Consider the following 16,684-nt stretch of genomic DNA (forward strand, 5'->3'; position numbering starts at 1 on the left):
TCTGTAATATTTATGAAATATATATGGTAAAGTCAAATTTATTTATATAGCTTATTATATATGACAAGCATAGACTCAATGTGATTCAAGATCAGAAGTCACAGAAAAAACATGAATTCTAAAAAATCTTATTAAATAGAGGAGTACTACTGTCAGGGGTAATGAAAAAACAAAGGTCAGGACCTGGTAATAACATATTGCAGTTAAAGCATGTTCTGTGTTTGTGGTTTTCCTGGTTAAAGAATGATTGAACAACAAACACCGTTTTATCGCCATAAGGAAAGCACCCAGAGGCAGTCACACCATTCCTGAAACAAGAAATAAAAGCAGGAACAGACTCAGTCTACAAGAACAACAAAATGTCCTAAATCAGTTATATGATAAAAAAAAAACTCTTTGTGGGACACTGTGAACTTGATCAAGCCCCACTGCGGATGCACTCTCTGCGAAGGACCGTTCCAAACACCGCCTGCTGAGGCCACATGCAGCCAAGAGCCGTGATGAAGCATTTTAAAAGCTGCCTCTCTGCTCTTGCATTATTGATTGTTTATGATATTTTTAGCGAGCAGGCCTGTGACGTCTGTCTACCCATAAAGTTATTTAAAAATGTTATGAAGAAGACAAGGTTAAAAAATGTAAATGCTTCTCGAGGAACCTGGGGGGGGGGGGTTGCAGATCCTTATACAAACACTTGACGTGCTCACTGAGCACTTATTGTCGCTGTGTTTGCCATGTAATTCAATTATTCACCACAATGGGACCGGGAGGGAGGGAGGGAGGAAGCGTGGCTGGGAGCAAATGGGTCAAAAAATGTCTTTCTGTAGGGCCACCCAAGAATCTGACAAAATGATTAGCAGGACTTCATCAGAGACTTTTGTAAAGTGTAACGGTGTGGGCTTTTAAAGCAGCTCTGTGCTGGTGTTTGGATTATAAGGTTCTGCTGAGGGGAAGTTGTTTTTCTCTTTCTCTCTTTCTTTCTACTGAAAACCACAGGAGGTGTGAGACATCAGCGTGTGCGCACACAGCACGTGGCCGGCTGGCTTCCTCGCTGCAGGATGTTTTGTGTGTTTCATCACAATATGCCTATTTGCATATGTTTTTAATTAGTGTACGTGTGTGTGTGTGTGTGTGTGTATTTATATAGTGTACGTTAACTGATACATTTTACAATCCCCCTGCACTGGGTAAATACCTCTGCTCTCTCCGTGTGACGCTTCTAGCGCTTTGAAACAGTTGCTATATGAAGCAGCCCCCCCCATCACTTCACCTGATCGCTGTCTGTCTCTCACACAGGAAGGAGGAAATGATGGTGTCAGATTATCTGGAGCCACATCAAAAACAGGACACCTGATCTTAAAGACATGGGTTAACATATATGTGCCTGTCACCGACTTCCAGCCAAGACCTGAAATACACTTAGAGTCCAAACCAGAGCTCAACCAAAATGTTTGAGATTAATTTCACCATGGCCGGCTGAAGGATGGAACTGCACCGCCCCCACTGACTGTTTACTAATCCAACCAAATTCTGCACTGCACTTCCCTAGGCCAGTGAGAATATATGTGCCCTGTATGAAGCTACTAAATTCGTGAGATAAGGGTTCCAGATATAGACAGTTGTTTGTGGAATTAGTAGGCAGGTAAATAATGATGGCCTTGAAGTTGATGCACTGTTATTGTCCTTATCGCTTTCATCAAATTTAGTGGGAAATAAAAAGTTTTTTCTTTATCGATCCCAGAATCAGACTTTTTTATTTCAGCACTGTAACACTGACCTCCCTAAATACACATTCTTTGGCAAGGCTGCCGTTGAAAATGTGTTTGAAATCCTTTCTGTGCTGAATGTGTGATGTAGGGCCTTATTTACTGAGGGAGTGGAGAAAAGAGAGAAAACCTGTCACAAACATTTACATTTTTGTGTGGATATCGAGAACATGAGCCTTTGTGTTTTTCGGCCTATTCTGAGTTGAACAGTGCCAAAACACAATCCTCAAAACAGATGCAGTTAAGTGCGTTACTCAATGGAAATGTCTGTGAACCTGTTTGAAGTGTGATGTATTGACTCGCTGAGCTTGTGAGAAGCAGAAGGACAACATTAACGCCCTGTCCACACTAATAAAGATAAGTGCAAAACAAACTGTTGATCTGTGTTTGGGCCTCTCGTCCACACGCAACCGCAGTTTCAAATACGAAAAACTGATTTTTACAAATGCCTTCCAAATTGTAGATTCTCAAAAACTCTAGCGTCACTCTAGCACTGGGAGATCTAATCACACACTTGCAGCTCAATGTAACATCATTGCACCACAGCCATCTGCCTCACCCAATATTACCTGCACCAAAGCTTTCTTCTCTGATGTTTGATGGATCATTGATGTAGATTTTAACCTACCTACTGGGCTGGCATGCTTTTTTTCCCTTTTGTATTGGATCATGCCGATATTTTGTAAAATGAATGTGGATGGATTTGTTTTTTTTAACACAGGGGAAAATATCTGTTACAAAAACATCTGAAATAGTGAAGCAAAGGCCTAAGTTTTAAAAAGATCACAGATCCAGCCAGATCCAAATCTAAAGTTCCAGGGTGTTATATTTAGGTGAAAGGGATCTATTGGCAGGAATTGAATATACATTAATTCCAATGATGTTTTCACTAGTGTGTTTCATCTAAATTTGACAAATTGATGTTTTCTTTACCCTAGAATGAGCCCCTCATGTTTAAATACTTTATTTTTAGAGTGATTCCTCTCTACGGAGGCTGCCATACTTTTTACAGTAGCCCAGACTGGACAAACTAAACCTTTTGAGTTTTTATGACAACTGAAGGCTACCACAGGTTCTCTCTAATGTTTGGAAGGGGAGGGTGAGCTGAGGGGTATTCAGCTGCAACATGCAACTCAACCACTAGAAGTCACTAATTCTACATACTGAACCTTTAAATGTTCCGAAAAACTAAATTAAACATTTTAATGGTACTTTAAACTATCTAATAAAACATATATTTAGAGACAGGCTAAATACATGAGCCCAATGAACACAGTTTGCCTTCACGAACAAATAATTACTTTTACTCTCACAATCATGCTGGACAGATCAACAAGGCATCATTAAGTTAATTCAGGTGACCTGAATTCAACCAGCTCTCCCCATCTCCATCTCCACTGTGGTTGGAGGTTGAGGGTATTTTTTGTTTTTCTCCACGTTTATATGAAAACAGGCATGTTATGGATTCCACAGGAGGCCTCTGCTCGCTCCCATTGCTCTCGGTCAGATCAGGCCAGGGCTTAACTATTGCTATTCTTGTGGTGAGTGTGTGTGTGTGCTATTGTACTTCTGTTTTGTGGGGACCAATTTCAATGAGGACATTTGTCAAAATAAACACATATATATTTATACATATGTACAAAATCCTTTTTTATTTGTTTTCACTATTGTTAGTTTTCTTTTAGTGCTATTGATTCATTTTGTATCTTGTCTCCTCTGCTAAATGTCACTGTTTCTGGGATTTGAAAGTTGTTTTTAATTTGGATCTGTACTGCTCTGTCTCACTCTGAAGATAAGGCTAGCTCGAGAAGGAGAGAAGAGAACATTCATAACATGACACCTAATCAGCCTGATTTATAGAGCTAATGCAGAAAAAAAGTTGATGTACTGTATGTGTTTGAGAGAGAGAGAGAGAGAGAGAGAGAGAGAGATACAGATGTAGGATCTGGTTTCTGGCCTATGTCCTGTATATTCCAGTGGAGGTTGCACATTCCTGAGACAAGACCACATGACTGCAGGGATGGGGGTGTGGGGGAGCGGGAGCTACCATTGTTGGGCTTAACTAACCCATAGATCAGATGGGGAGGGTGGAGCCGAGTAGAGTAACAGACTATCTAAGTGTAGCATTTCCTTCCTCAGACACAAGACCCTGCAGCAACAAGCAGAGAGACGGAGGGATAAATCGAGCCCACTGAATATTAAGGACAGATATTATGATACACATCACAGGAGCCACTGCTGAGGCATCCTGGAGGTACATTTCAGCAGACTGTAATTCAACAGGGCAGAGTGGACAGGGTTAAGTCGTGTTGCTGCTGCTCGACTCGACAGGAAACAGGAAGCTGCAGAGGAAGAGACCCCTATCAAAAGACAGACGAGGTGGAGGCCGGGGGAGTGCCACAACAAACTCCCCAGACAGGCTCCAAAGCTTGTACACACACACACAAACACTCACAGAATCTCCCCTGCAGCTGACGCACTTCACAACAAAACGTTCAGCCCCACCTCCACAACACACACCATTGTTAGCAAGAAGGACAATTATGCTTTTTTTTTTTTCTTTTATGACCTTCAGTGTTAAGCTGGGGAAACACTGTGCAACTATAGTAATGTTGTTACCTTCTATCTCACTGTGTGCGAGTCAGTCTGAGATGTGAAGCCAAACCTCACAATTTAAGTGCTCACAAAAACTAGTCAACAGGAGTTTTACTTTAAATTAGCAAGGACATCATGTCATGCTGTTGCAATGTCACAGAAAGGGGCGTGGCAAATGTTAATCAGAAGTTCCCCTTGGAATTGCATGAAAAGGTCAATGACATAGGATTCTGACAAGATAATACATAAATAAGAAAATGTTCTTAAATGTTCTTAAATTATATATATGTATATATAATTAAGAACGTTTAGGAACATTATATATTATATATGTATAGTTTTTTTTCCAAACATTCTTTAGTTTTTCCAAAAATTCTTTAGTTGTCCCACTTTATCAAATATAATTGATGATGTGGGACAGCATGCTTTGGGTAATCTGAGTAGTCATTTAAGTTTTCTAAATGGGGAAATATGTGATATCAAAGAAGTTGAAATTTGTTTACTAACAATGCTAACAGGGAAGAAACATGCAGCCTTGATCATATGGGACATTCTGTGTGTTGAAACGTCCCAAAAAACGACGAGTCATCATATGGACACGAAGGAGGCTTGGAGGACGTGGGCATTTTGGTTTGGCTATTTTGCAGAAAGCGAGAACGACACATTTAACCCTACTATACTGAACATTGATCAATGGCTACACTCTGATTACTGTACTGTAAACTTACCTTCATCTACCTCTTTTTCTTTCTGCCTGTGCAGTCGCTTAATCGCTCCCATCCATAAACTACAGTTACTACTATTGTGTTTGGTCTTTTGAAGAAGACAGTCAGATTAAGTCTGTGTGTGGGATTCAGATGGGTGTCATATCTTGTTGTTGTGTGTGGATGGTTTGTTTACAAAATGTTCACCTCAGCAAGTTTGTAGGGCACGATGAGCCTTTCTCCGACAGTGACCGTTTTCCTGGTCGTTAGCGCTTCGAGCAGCATCTCCTCCTTTACCTGAAGAAAAAAATAAATAAACAGAGACAAGGTCAGGGACGAGATCAGGTTCACTGGAACCAGCAGAGACCTACCCGTGTTAGAGAATCACCAGGAGCTTATCACGCTATTTGATGGATACATACTTATATGTGAGAACCATGCTACTGCATTTATAAATTATATCTTGTACCTTTATTTTGACAGTTTGATGGCATAACATGCAGCAACAGTCTGGTACAACCATTGATGAGAGGGCCACACTGCGAGAAGCAGATGTCACTGCACACGTCTCCTCCAGCTACAGGGATTATGGGAGTGGGCCGAACAGCTGCTGCTGAGACCACGTGTTAAGTGTGTGTGTGTGTGTGTGTGTGTAATCTCTTTCTGCGAGGTCTTCATAAAGGTGAGGATGTTAATGTTACAGTTAATGCCATTATGAATCTGTGTTTGTCAGTTGCCTACTTTGTCAAGGGTTTGACATTTACACAGATTGGGGCGACAGAAAGAATGCTCTCTTTTTGTGTGCATGTGTGTGTGTGTGTGTGTGTGTGTGTGTGTGTGTGTGTGTGTGTGTGTGTGTGTGTGTGTGTGTGTAGTGAGTGGGATGGTGGGGGGGTTGGCATAATCAGACTTCATTTCACACTTTCTAGTAATCCGTCCACTAAGACCAAAGCCTATTCTGCAGCCTGGTGATTGGTCTTTAGCCGCTACATTTTTATGTATAGTCGCTTGGTAACAGGCTTTCCACTCCGCCTATGATCAAAGCACTAATACCATAATACACACATGTTGTTAAGCTCTGGTTTGGGATCAGTCATTCTGCTCATAAATCCACTTTTTGTTTTTCGTGTAGAAGTCTTAATCTATATTAGCAAGTACAGTGCTAGTGTCTAAAGGGCTGATTTCAAATCCTATAACAAATCAAGTTGAAAATAAATAATTTGTTTATGTGATTAGAATCTCAACGGCCATTCATCGTATCGCCTTCAAACTTGACTAGTGTGTTGTTAAGGGAAGCACTGTCAAATTTGAAGTGTTTTGGACATATCAATAACATTTGAATACACAGTTGAACAGCGCACTGTAGCAGAAGCAGCTGGGACTCACAACAACACTCACTGTCACAACAATAGCAACAACAACTAATTATCCAGTGCACGGTTCTGCCTCCTGGGTCCAGCTTTGTGCCGTTGTTGATCAGTGCAATGGCCTAGTCACCAAACTATCACCAAACAGCTCTTTGTTAGGGTGTCTGTGTAACCAATTAAATTCAAGAGGTTTAAAGACCTTCTTATTACCGATTGACATCAAATCAGATTCCTTACTCCACATTGTCCCAATTTTCCAAAAAACCTTTGACACAGCGCAGTTTGCTTCATAAGCACTTCCAGGAGTACTAGTCACTCTCAGACTACTTCTTGTTAAACTTGTATTTCCTCATTTTCATAAACTAGTCAGCAGACTGGGCCGTTACTTAACCAGGGGGGACTAATGACACATATCCTGGAAATGATGATTCATCTTCTTCATTCTGGCAGAGTGGAAACTCATGCACTTTGAATTTAAGATAACCGAATACTTCTAATCAGTGACAGTTGTTCAGTTTCCAAGGTTATATAAAGTTATATAAAGTTAATAAAACAAGGCAATTCAGAAAGTATATTTCTACACTGCAGCTCAATGTGTTTTCCCTGAACAGGGGGCAAAAAGGGGGGATTTTAGTATTGGATATCTCCTTGATTTGATTAACTCAGAATGCTGAAGTCTCATTTTAACTTAAACTTTGGAACATGTTTTCATATCGGTTTTACCGTAGAATGTGTGAGGGTTACAGACACTGTGCATTTTGAATACAGCCCAAATATCTATTACATTTTTCCTGGTCACTGCTCAGAAAAACTTAAACAAAGCTGACAGAGCTCATTTCAAATCTTTTTGGCCCATGTCAGGTGGTGATGAATGAACTAAAAGTTTAGACTGGACTGGCCTCAGTGTTTTTAGAGGTGAAATATCATCAAGAAATTCAGACTTCAGTGGGATTTGTGTCCACAGAAAGCTACTCTCTGTGGACTTGTGTCCGGGTGGCTCAGGAATTTTTCTGGTTAGGGTCGAGTCACTCAGCTCCGCAGCTCAGAGGATCCAGCGTGTCAGCCGTCCATCAGCCCCTGCGAGCCCTACTTCCTCCTTCAGGTTCACGTCCAATGGAAACATGAGGTCCAGGCCACTTTTCATTCCTATTCATGCATCAATCCACACTCGTGCCGATTAGTTCCCCTTTAGCAGCTCGTCACACGAGTAAGCCACAGTTAGTGTAGTGAGAGCAGCGGTTCACATCACATCCTTTGGATCACTTTGGCTGAGCTTTCCCTCAAAAAACTGCATTAAGCAAATCTCAACAGCTTATTTTAGCCATTTAGTAGTCTTGCTTATTTAAAAAGGTCATAAAATAAAAACATACATCATGAATAAAGCAAAAAGGTAAAGAAATTTAGATGGCGCTTGTCTGGTCTTTATGTCTGTATAATCTTGGCATCAAACAACTACATTTTTGGAATATAGAGGAATTTAAAGGCATTTTAATTGTTAATTGAATGTAAATTTTATGTACCAAAATAATTACTTTCTTATCAATAGACCTCATGAAACTAACTTTGCTAACTCACCTCTGTATCATCTGATCCGCAGTAGAGATGTAACAACTGCTGTTTAATTTCTATTCTTTCTTTGTGGTTTTTACATGAGGCTGCATTGTTTTCCTTCCCTTTCTTCTTCCTCGTTAAAAAAATGTTTTATAAGTCCCTCTGGACGGAGGGCCGCTGCCCCCAGATGACCGATATCCAAACAACTTGAACTTAAACAATAACCCCCGCAGCATGTGGCCAGCATGTGGCTGCACGTCACTGCCCCTCTGGACCTCTGCACAGTCAGAGCCACACCAGTCTGGATGTTACCAGCCGGCTTCTCAGTCATAACATCCCCATTGTGATGTTGACAGGAGTCTCTGGCACACGTCGGACATTGTTTTGTCAGTGACTGAACAAGCACATCCGGTTAATCGTTGCAGTTTGTAGCAGGGGACTGGGACTGGGAAGTAATTCCGTCCCTCAGTCCCAAGGTAAATCAGAACAGATTGAGTGTTTGTGGGTATGGTCTGTATTTATAAAGAGCTTTTCTAGTCAAGCACTAGAAAAGCACTTTACAGTACAGTTTATTACCATTCTCCCATTCACACACATTCAAATGCATCTATGGGCAGGACATTCTCTATGACGGGCAATTCGGGGTTCAGATGCAAAAGACTGGGATCAAACCACCAACCACCGCTCCACACCCCCTCAGCCAGTGTGTGACTGTGTGCACATTTATAATGTGTGGCAAGTAAACGCATGTAAGAAGATGTTTTTCCAAATGTCTATTTGTCATGTGGACAATAAAGTCCAGAACAGTGAAGAACTTCAGACCCGCCTGATTACTCTGAGGATAATTGTTGACTCGAATATGGTCAGGAAAAGTATTGGTGGAATATGATGAAGCACATTTACTGTAAAGCGCTTTGAGTGGTCATCAAGACCAGAAAAGCGCTATATAAATACAAAACCATTAACCATTTAATGAGTGACTCAACCTTTTACACAATATTTTTTGACTTATTACAGTTGTAAAAAAATTGCTGAATTTACACTGAAATAAGGCACTAACGTGAGTGAAATCCGGTTGTAAAAGCACAATATTAAAATACATTTATATTAGAGGTAGAATTTAGACCTCTGCTAAGACTCAACAGTCTACTTATGACACAACGTATTAATTCACTAGATCCAGATTTTTTATTGGATCAGTGCACTTTATATGGCTGATTTCTAAAATCAAGATCCATGAATTATTTTCAGATGTTGCTTTATTTTATTTGAATTGGACGAAGAGAGGCTAAATGCGGCCACTGAGCAAACTTATCTCCTTTTAAAGTCAAGTTCAGATTGTAATGTCTGAGCAAGGACATGACTGGACGAGCACTCACCACACATCCTACACGTACCCCCAAAAGTGGTTTACAAAAGTATTTCACTTCAAAATCAAGGAGAAAAAAAAAGTTGTTCACAAACCATAGAATAATAGACATTGTATGAATCTGATTTGTTTCTGTTGTAATTTGAGTATGATGTATAAAAAAGAGAACAAGTTTTTCCTTTGTGGGAAACCTTGCCTACGCAACATGCAAGCCAAAACAAGGGCTCTGGAAATAGCTTCTACACAAACAGTACTTTGTGGAAGTACGGGATGGTTGGACGGCTCTTTGGGACCTGAAGCACCTCTCACCTTCTGCCATCACCACAAGCTGGGTTTGTGTGCTGAGAGCCCGCAGCTTGTCCAAAAGCCTTTTTGTCAAATCAACACACTGGAAGTAAACTTTGGCAAAGGGAATCAAGATTTCTCACAGTGTTTTTACAAGGAGTACAAAGCTTTTAAAAATAACCTTTTCTCAAATGATGCGATTTGTTTTTTAAAGTTCAACAAGTCCGTGGAGTTTTAAGCCTCTCCAGTGGGCATGTATAATGGAACAACTTTGGGAAAAAAGGCCTGTGGTGAAACCCTGGTCCCATTTTTTATTATCCTTCAAAGTATTTAGATTATTGCATGTCAGCATAAAGTCGGCCTCTCTGGGTTTTCTGACTAAAACATGTGAATGTGATGTTTCAACTGGATTTTCAATGAAACCTGGATTACAACTAAGTTAAGACTACTTCATGAACATATGAAAGATGTAGATTTAGACATTGTCCTGATCCACTTGATCTTAAATACTGTTGAGTTACTGTTGGTTATAAGGTGCAATAAGCCTGCTCACCTCTAGCAGCTCTGAGACAGTGGGCAGGACCTCTGGGTTGCAGATGTCGATAGAATCGTCCCTGTAGGTCTTCTTCTTGTAGCGGATGTTGCCCAGATGGAGGATCGCTGACAGCAGTGAGAAAATCCTGACAAAGAAAGGCATTTATTGGTTATACATTCACATTACTTTGTGCAACTAACCCACTGCCTCACTGAGCAGGGCTAACAATGGATGAAAAGACAGTGATGTTTCTTTGTTACACCAAACACACATTGGAACAATCTGGTTGAAAGCTGCGTATTTCCAATAAGATGACTGATCCGATAACTACAAATATTGCGGTTGTTTGGCTCTGCCAACCCAGTGTAGGTTCATACAGACTTTTTTTCCTTTGACATCTGGTGTGTAATCAGTTCATTTTGAGTCCATGTGAATGTTTGGACCAAATTTGAAGAAATTCCTCCAAGTTTAGGGTTTAGGGTGTTCACAAGACCCCAGGAACTAAGGCTGCTTGATTTTGGAAAAAATCATAATCAAGATTATTTTGGACAATATCAAAATCACGATTATTTAAACGATTATTAATATGTGCCCTTATTCTGAAGGCTATGCTTTATTTTTTTTAATTCCGGTAAACACCGATGGCGGCTAAGTGTCTTATTCCTCCATGAAACCAGGATATCGGTGCCCGGTTATTCGAACCCTTAATGATGGCAACTCTAACACTCTATGACCGACTGACCGTCGCGGAGAAATGCGGGTCCGGTCTGACCTGTCTGAACAGCCAGGCGGGAGCGCGCTTGAGAATAGCGGCCGCTACATGGTGTGATGCTGCCCTCCCTGCTTTTCCACTCGCGTTGTTTTTTCCACCACCGATCACCACACACACAACTCACCTCCTTCACTTTACAGCTGCTTGAGAGTGAGAGCCAGTCAGCTGGGCCGCTGAATGCTTTGGGGGAAGGACTGAATTGCGCATTTTCGAAAAAAATGCTAAATAATCGTTTCAACTCGATTATAGTAGTTTGGAGATCGTTTGACCCCATAATCGTAATCACGATTAAATTTCGATTAATCGAGCAGCCCTACCAGGAACAGGAGTACACCTTTTTTATACAAAAATTAGCAGGTATACATAGGTTTTAAAATGTAGGTACACTTGTTAAATAAGGTAATTGACTCCTTAACCATTGCCAGTAGTGGGGTTATTTTGCTTTTTGGAATGAATGGTGATTGTATCCATTTCCATCGCTGACAAAAGTCAGAAGATAGTTGTTTTTTTTACCAATGGAAAGGGGGCTATAATGACTCTGGCCACTGGCTGTCACCGGCGTGGAGACAGCTACACTTCCTGACTGATGCCTGTTAACTTAATGACGTCAAAAGATCAGGTCACCCCTGACACACCACATGACAAAATTCTAAATCTGAAGACAAGAAGAAACAAAAAAAAAGGAAACTAGAAATTCTAAATACTTTGCGCCCTTGACCAGTTGTGAGAGGCAGAAATCAAAGAAATTAAGATGTGTTGTAAGAACAGCATAAGACGAGTGTGCAGACATCTTGACATTTCTCAGCCTGACTCTCGCCCGCTGTGGGACTACGGCTCTGGAATCATTTAAAAGTTGTAAAAATCCCGTCGCTCATCTCACTGTTTGCGTGTGGCGGGGAGGAAGCCGACCATCTCCATCGCCAGCTGCAGGCGCTCAAAGTCGTGTTTCAGATCCTCTCCTTCCACGGTGAAGCAGTCCTGCTGGTGTCAGGTGGACACACACAAAGCATAGAGGGGGAGAGGAAGAGAGAGACATCAGAATCACAGAGTAATGAAGATAGAATGTATAACATTGTTCTGACTAAAACTGGTTCGGTTTGAATCCATAAAGACCACTGCAGATGGTGACTGTGAAACTGTTGGATGTAGAGTATTCTGCAGAAGCTAAATGAGTGTGTATGGGTTTAAATGTACAGGGATTCCAACAGTATTGCAAACTAGTGCAGTATCTGTTCTAAACCTGCCTGTTTGGTCTGTGTTGATGCTGCTTTACGTTTTCTGTCTGAAAATGTTAAAGTGACCTGCAGTAGTTGAGCCACACCCAGTAAAGACCAACTGTGGGATTCAGTTCACAGAACCATGAAGCTGCACCACCGCTGCTGCACATCAGAGGAGATTACAACATCTGAAGATGAAATGTGTTTGTAAAAAATATAGTAATTACAAGTAGGACAGAGTCATTTCTATATAGGTCATAGTTGATTTATTGGGTCGAATATAATAAATCACATGTCTAGGTCATGACCATCAAGTCTTAGGTCAGGTCCAAAACAACTAATGAGATCATATGTCAAACTCTTGATCCTGCGAGCAAGTGCTTGTGTGCAACAGAAACGTCAAAAGTCCAAGTAACGTCACTTGAGCCCTCATGAGGAATAATCTTCAGAAGGAACATATCAGCGGGCCACATCTCAATGCAAATATACTTTATTTAATTTGAATTGGTTGCTAAATTGTCTGCTTCTAGCATTTGTTAGTTAGTGGAAGTTCATGTGTTTTGGGGACTAGGCTTTCACACATTTTCCAGAGAATCTCCTGCTGTGAGAGCACATGTGCATTCCTCTATCTGATATCATACAGTGATTGTGAGTTTTAGAATGGATGAGTGCTTCCATGACTTAGATACTGACTGAGTAAGCACAGGTGTAATATGAGAAGTTAGAGAGCGAGGATGTGTACATATAACTCTGTGTGTGTGTGTGTCTTCTCAGGCCCTCCGGTCAGATCAGCACGTCTCTGCTCCGGCAGCTCCCCTCGCTCTCTCAGGCTGTATTTAGCACATACCACAGAGGCCGGCCAGCGAGAGAAGACACAGGAACCCATAATCCACACTCTGCCATTATCTGCCACTTCTGCACTTGAACATTCTACACTCTTCTCTGCCGTCCCCATTGTTTTCCTTTGGCTGAGAGCTTGTCGGTAAGGGCCGGGCCAACATGAGGTATATTTCTATAGCAAGCATTTCCAATTGAAACATGGGGGTTTTGAGGCTTCTCGCGCGATGGAACGACCAGGGAAAAGCCAATTTTCAAATTGCAAGGTATGTTCGGCCTCTGTGCCAACGCAGCACAATGTGATACGTTGAAGGAAGTTGAGAAAATAAAGAGATCAATTTCGGCCAGTTATAAGACAATAGTTTGGTCAAAACCAAAATCTTAGCTAATGGTAGTTAGGAAAAAACGCACAAAGGAACCTTGAGAACAGTAAAGAAACAATCTGGTCTCCTAATATAAAACAAATAATGTGATATCTTAATTTGAAAAAGTAATGGATTCAGGAGCCCAGCTGACTGCACACATGGAGCCCTTTAACACATCCCTCATGGATCCAGTTAAAAGTTATGTGCATCCAGTTGAGACTTTCCTGTTACTTACCATGACTTAATCATGATTTATGATGCCAGGGCACCCGCTCGATTCTGTGCCAAACACAGCATGCCATCCCGTCACTCGACATTCCACACAGCCAGAAACCATAGACACCCAAACAGGCACAAAACACAAACCCACAACCATGAGGCGCAGAACCAAACAGCCCACTGCGCACACCAAATGCAAACATCCAGAAAATGTTTGGTCTTTGGGATCTTCACTCAAATACTTCATCTCTTTTAAAATTCACATTTGGTTATTTTCTATTTTCAGCTACAGACAGTGCATCTGGAATCTGTTTAACTCAGTCACTGTACAAAGTGCTGAGTGTCTCTCCTTACCGCAGTGTGCCCCACGCACATCTACCAAAGGCAGAGGTCAAATGTTAAATAGGCCGAAGGGGTTGGTCAGATGCTCAGATAGCTGTCAAGGGCTTCTGTGTGTGTGTGTGTGTGTGTGTGTGTGTGTGTGTGTGTGTGTGTGTGTGTGTGTGTGTGTGTGTGTGTGTGTGTGTGTGTGTGTGTGTGTGTGTGTGTGTGTGTGTGTGTGTGTGTATAGACGGTGACATCATATCCTTGGGCGCTGGGGTCACAGACTGATGAGGTCATTGACTGACCCTTGAGAGAGACAGTGTGTCAGCAAACAGTGGAGTGGTTGAGTTGTGTAAGGGAAAAAATATGACAGAAGTGTCAGGGGAAAAAGAAACATGCGGAGCGCTCCATGTCATTGAGGTTAAAAGAATAGTTCAACATTTTGGGAAATTCATTGCCTCTGCCAGGGAGGTGAGGCTTTTATTGTGTTTGTTGTTTGAGATATCGCGTTCACGAGAAAGGGACGGACAACACGGGAACATAATGCCTCTGGCCACTGGCTGTTGTGGAGGCATACAATATTGACATGATGTAACTGTCTCTGTATAAACGCTGGTGGATGGATCTGTCCAGTAGTAACAAGCACTGGTTTCCAAACCAAGCAACTGTTTAAATACCAACTTCATATTATGGATTATTGGATTTGGACAATCATGCTTCAAAATAAATGAGTTGCTGGAGGTTGGACCTCCTCAGAAGCAGGTCAAGTGAATCCACACTCAACCTTGGCTTTGTTAGATAGTCTTTGTTATGTTTCTGTGTATATAGGAGTCACACAAACAAGATAGGTTGTGTGAATAGAGGAGCTATCCAGGGGCTAGCAGGTGTAAGCTTTCATTTCAGAGGCAGACTTGTTGTTTCTTGCTGAGTTTCTATTTCCTGAGTTCAGTAAACATTGATATCAATCTTCTAAGGCCAAGTAATTAACAAATTGATATATGTTACATCAATAATTGCCAGCAAAATGTTTGTCTTATCATATTATCAAAATAAATGTCAATATTCTTATTTCTATTAAATTAAGATTTATTTTGTACCTCTCAGTGAAGCTTGTGGTTTTAAACTCTTTATGAGCAAAGAATGACAAACGTTTTGTTTTTTCAAAAGAATCCTGATTTTCCCTTACTATGCTACTTTTAGTGGGACTATGAGGTGCAGATTTTTCTGCAGAAATATCAGTGTGAATCAAAGCCATGGCAGACTTTCAGAAACCTACAAGAGGGGAGTATACTGAGGGATGGATTTATGGGCCAGTATTCCGTTAACTGTATACATGTGAAGGACTAAAGTGCTAAAAGAGAGTGAGTGTCCTCAGAAAGCCTTTCCTGGATCAGAGGAGGATTCAAAACGTAGGAGGCAAAGAGCCAAAGTCAAGAGGGAAATACGCTGAGTATAAAAGAGTTAGATTTAGACAAATCAACTCTCATGTGAAGTGTTTGCTCATCGGCAAAGTCAAAGAAACATGAGCTTCTATTAGGAGAAGCTTAATCCCAAAACAAATCCCACTGACCAAACATTACTTCAGGCGATGGCTGGCAAGACAGTTGCAAGCTCAAAGAGTGATGACGCGGCAAACACACACAACATGGAGCAAACACTTAGAGGGAAGTTGCAGGATGTGAAGCCTTTTGGTCACTAATGAAATGTTCTCATTGAATTAATAGTAAGTAGGATATTAAAATGTGTCAAAAACTAAACTGGCTGTTACTTATGTTCATAATAAAGTTTACTGTTAAAATGCCCTGCCTCTGTACATGCTTATGGTTAACAGTTAACTTCTGATATAACCAGCCTATATGTTTTCAATCAGGGAAGACCCAATTCAATTTCTGTCCAAATCTGGATCGGAAGCAGAACCAGAAATTTGTCTTTTCCTTATATTACATTTTGAGAAAGGACGTCTTATTTCTAGTGAATGGATGAAATAAAAATATTAGGTGTTGGTATTGATGAGTATGTGAAATTTCGTGGATATCCAAATTATAATCTGAAACTAGTAGATTTAATACGTTCTCATGAGGGTGAAAGCTTCCTTCAGCTGCTGTATCATAACAAGTAGAGCTAAACCTGTAGCTACTACTGACGTGTAGCTGAGAGACGTAATATGGCCTTAGCTATAAGGCTTTCTTTAAGTTAAGGGGACTGTTGGGCCTTGGCTCTCTACTGAGTGCAATGTGAGTTTATATCATTTTGGCTAAAGAAGGTTGTTTTCGTTGCTGTCTGTTAGCAGGATAATGTAAATACTAATGGACTGATTTGATTGAAATTCTCAAAATAGACCATCTTATTTTTCATAAATAATATGTTTAAAGTCTCTCTGCATTCCCTCCTCTCTCTGACCTTGAATGTATTAATGCTGGGAATGCAAAAACTAAAAAAGTAAGTTCATATCACCTAAATGATCTGCTCTGCATTGTCCACACTGTGTGGTGAATACTGTATGTGTCAAATAATACATGTTTTTGTAATGTTGATGGTAACATTCTGCACCTTCCCTTTAAAAATGGTTGTTCCCAGATTCGACAGCATCACCCATTTCCCAACAGCAAAGCATCCAAAGCCCAAAATAAGTTTAAAGGGATTCCATTTTCATTTGTCAGATTAAAATTCTTCCAAAAGCTCACTTTACAAGATGTTAATGACTTTAGTAAAAGCGAGTACACACTAGTACAAAAATCTATTCATATCAAGATAATTAAATAAGTCAAATCATGACATTAA

General features: G+C 40.7%; 1 protein-coding gene across 6 annotated transcripts in view; it reads right to left on the reverse strand.

Annotated features, from left to right (window-relative positions):
- LOC128444636 (unconventional myosin-IXAa) overlaps window positions 1–16,684 on the reverse strand; it is a 136,614-nt gene that overhangs the window by 47,221 nt on the left and 72,709 nt on the right. For 5 of the 6 annotated variants that reach the window (XM_053427207.1, XM_053427209.1, XM_053427205.1 and 2 more), the window contains 3 exons: window positions 11,822–11,922; window positions 10,188–10,314; window positions 5,270–5,359 (listed from right to left, as the gene is read on the reverse strand). In XM_053427207.1, the coding sequence (XP_053283182.1) occupies window positions 5,270–5,359; window positions 10,188–10,314; window positions 11,822–11,922 (318 nt within the window). The remainder of the gene's footprint in view (window positions 1–5,269; window positions 5,360–10,187; window positions 10,315–11,821; window positions 11,923–16,684) is intronic. The other variant, XM_053427208.1, reaches the window with a different exon arrangement.

The sequence above is a fragment of the Pleuronectes platessa genome, chromosome 7 (genome assembly GCF_947347685.1).
Source record: "Pleuronectes platessa chromosome 7, fPlePla1.1, whole genome shotgun sequence".
NCBI lineage: Eukaryota > Metazoa > Chordata > Actinopteri > Pleuronectiformes > Pleuronectidae > Pleuronectes > Pleuronectes platessa.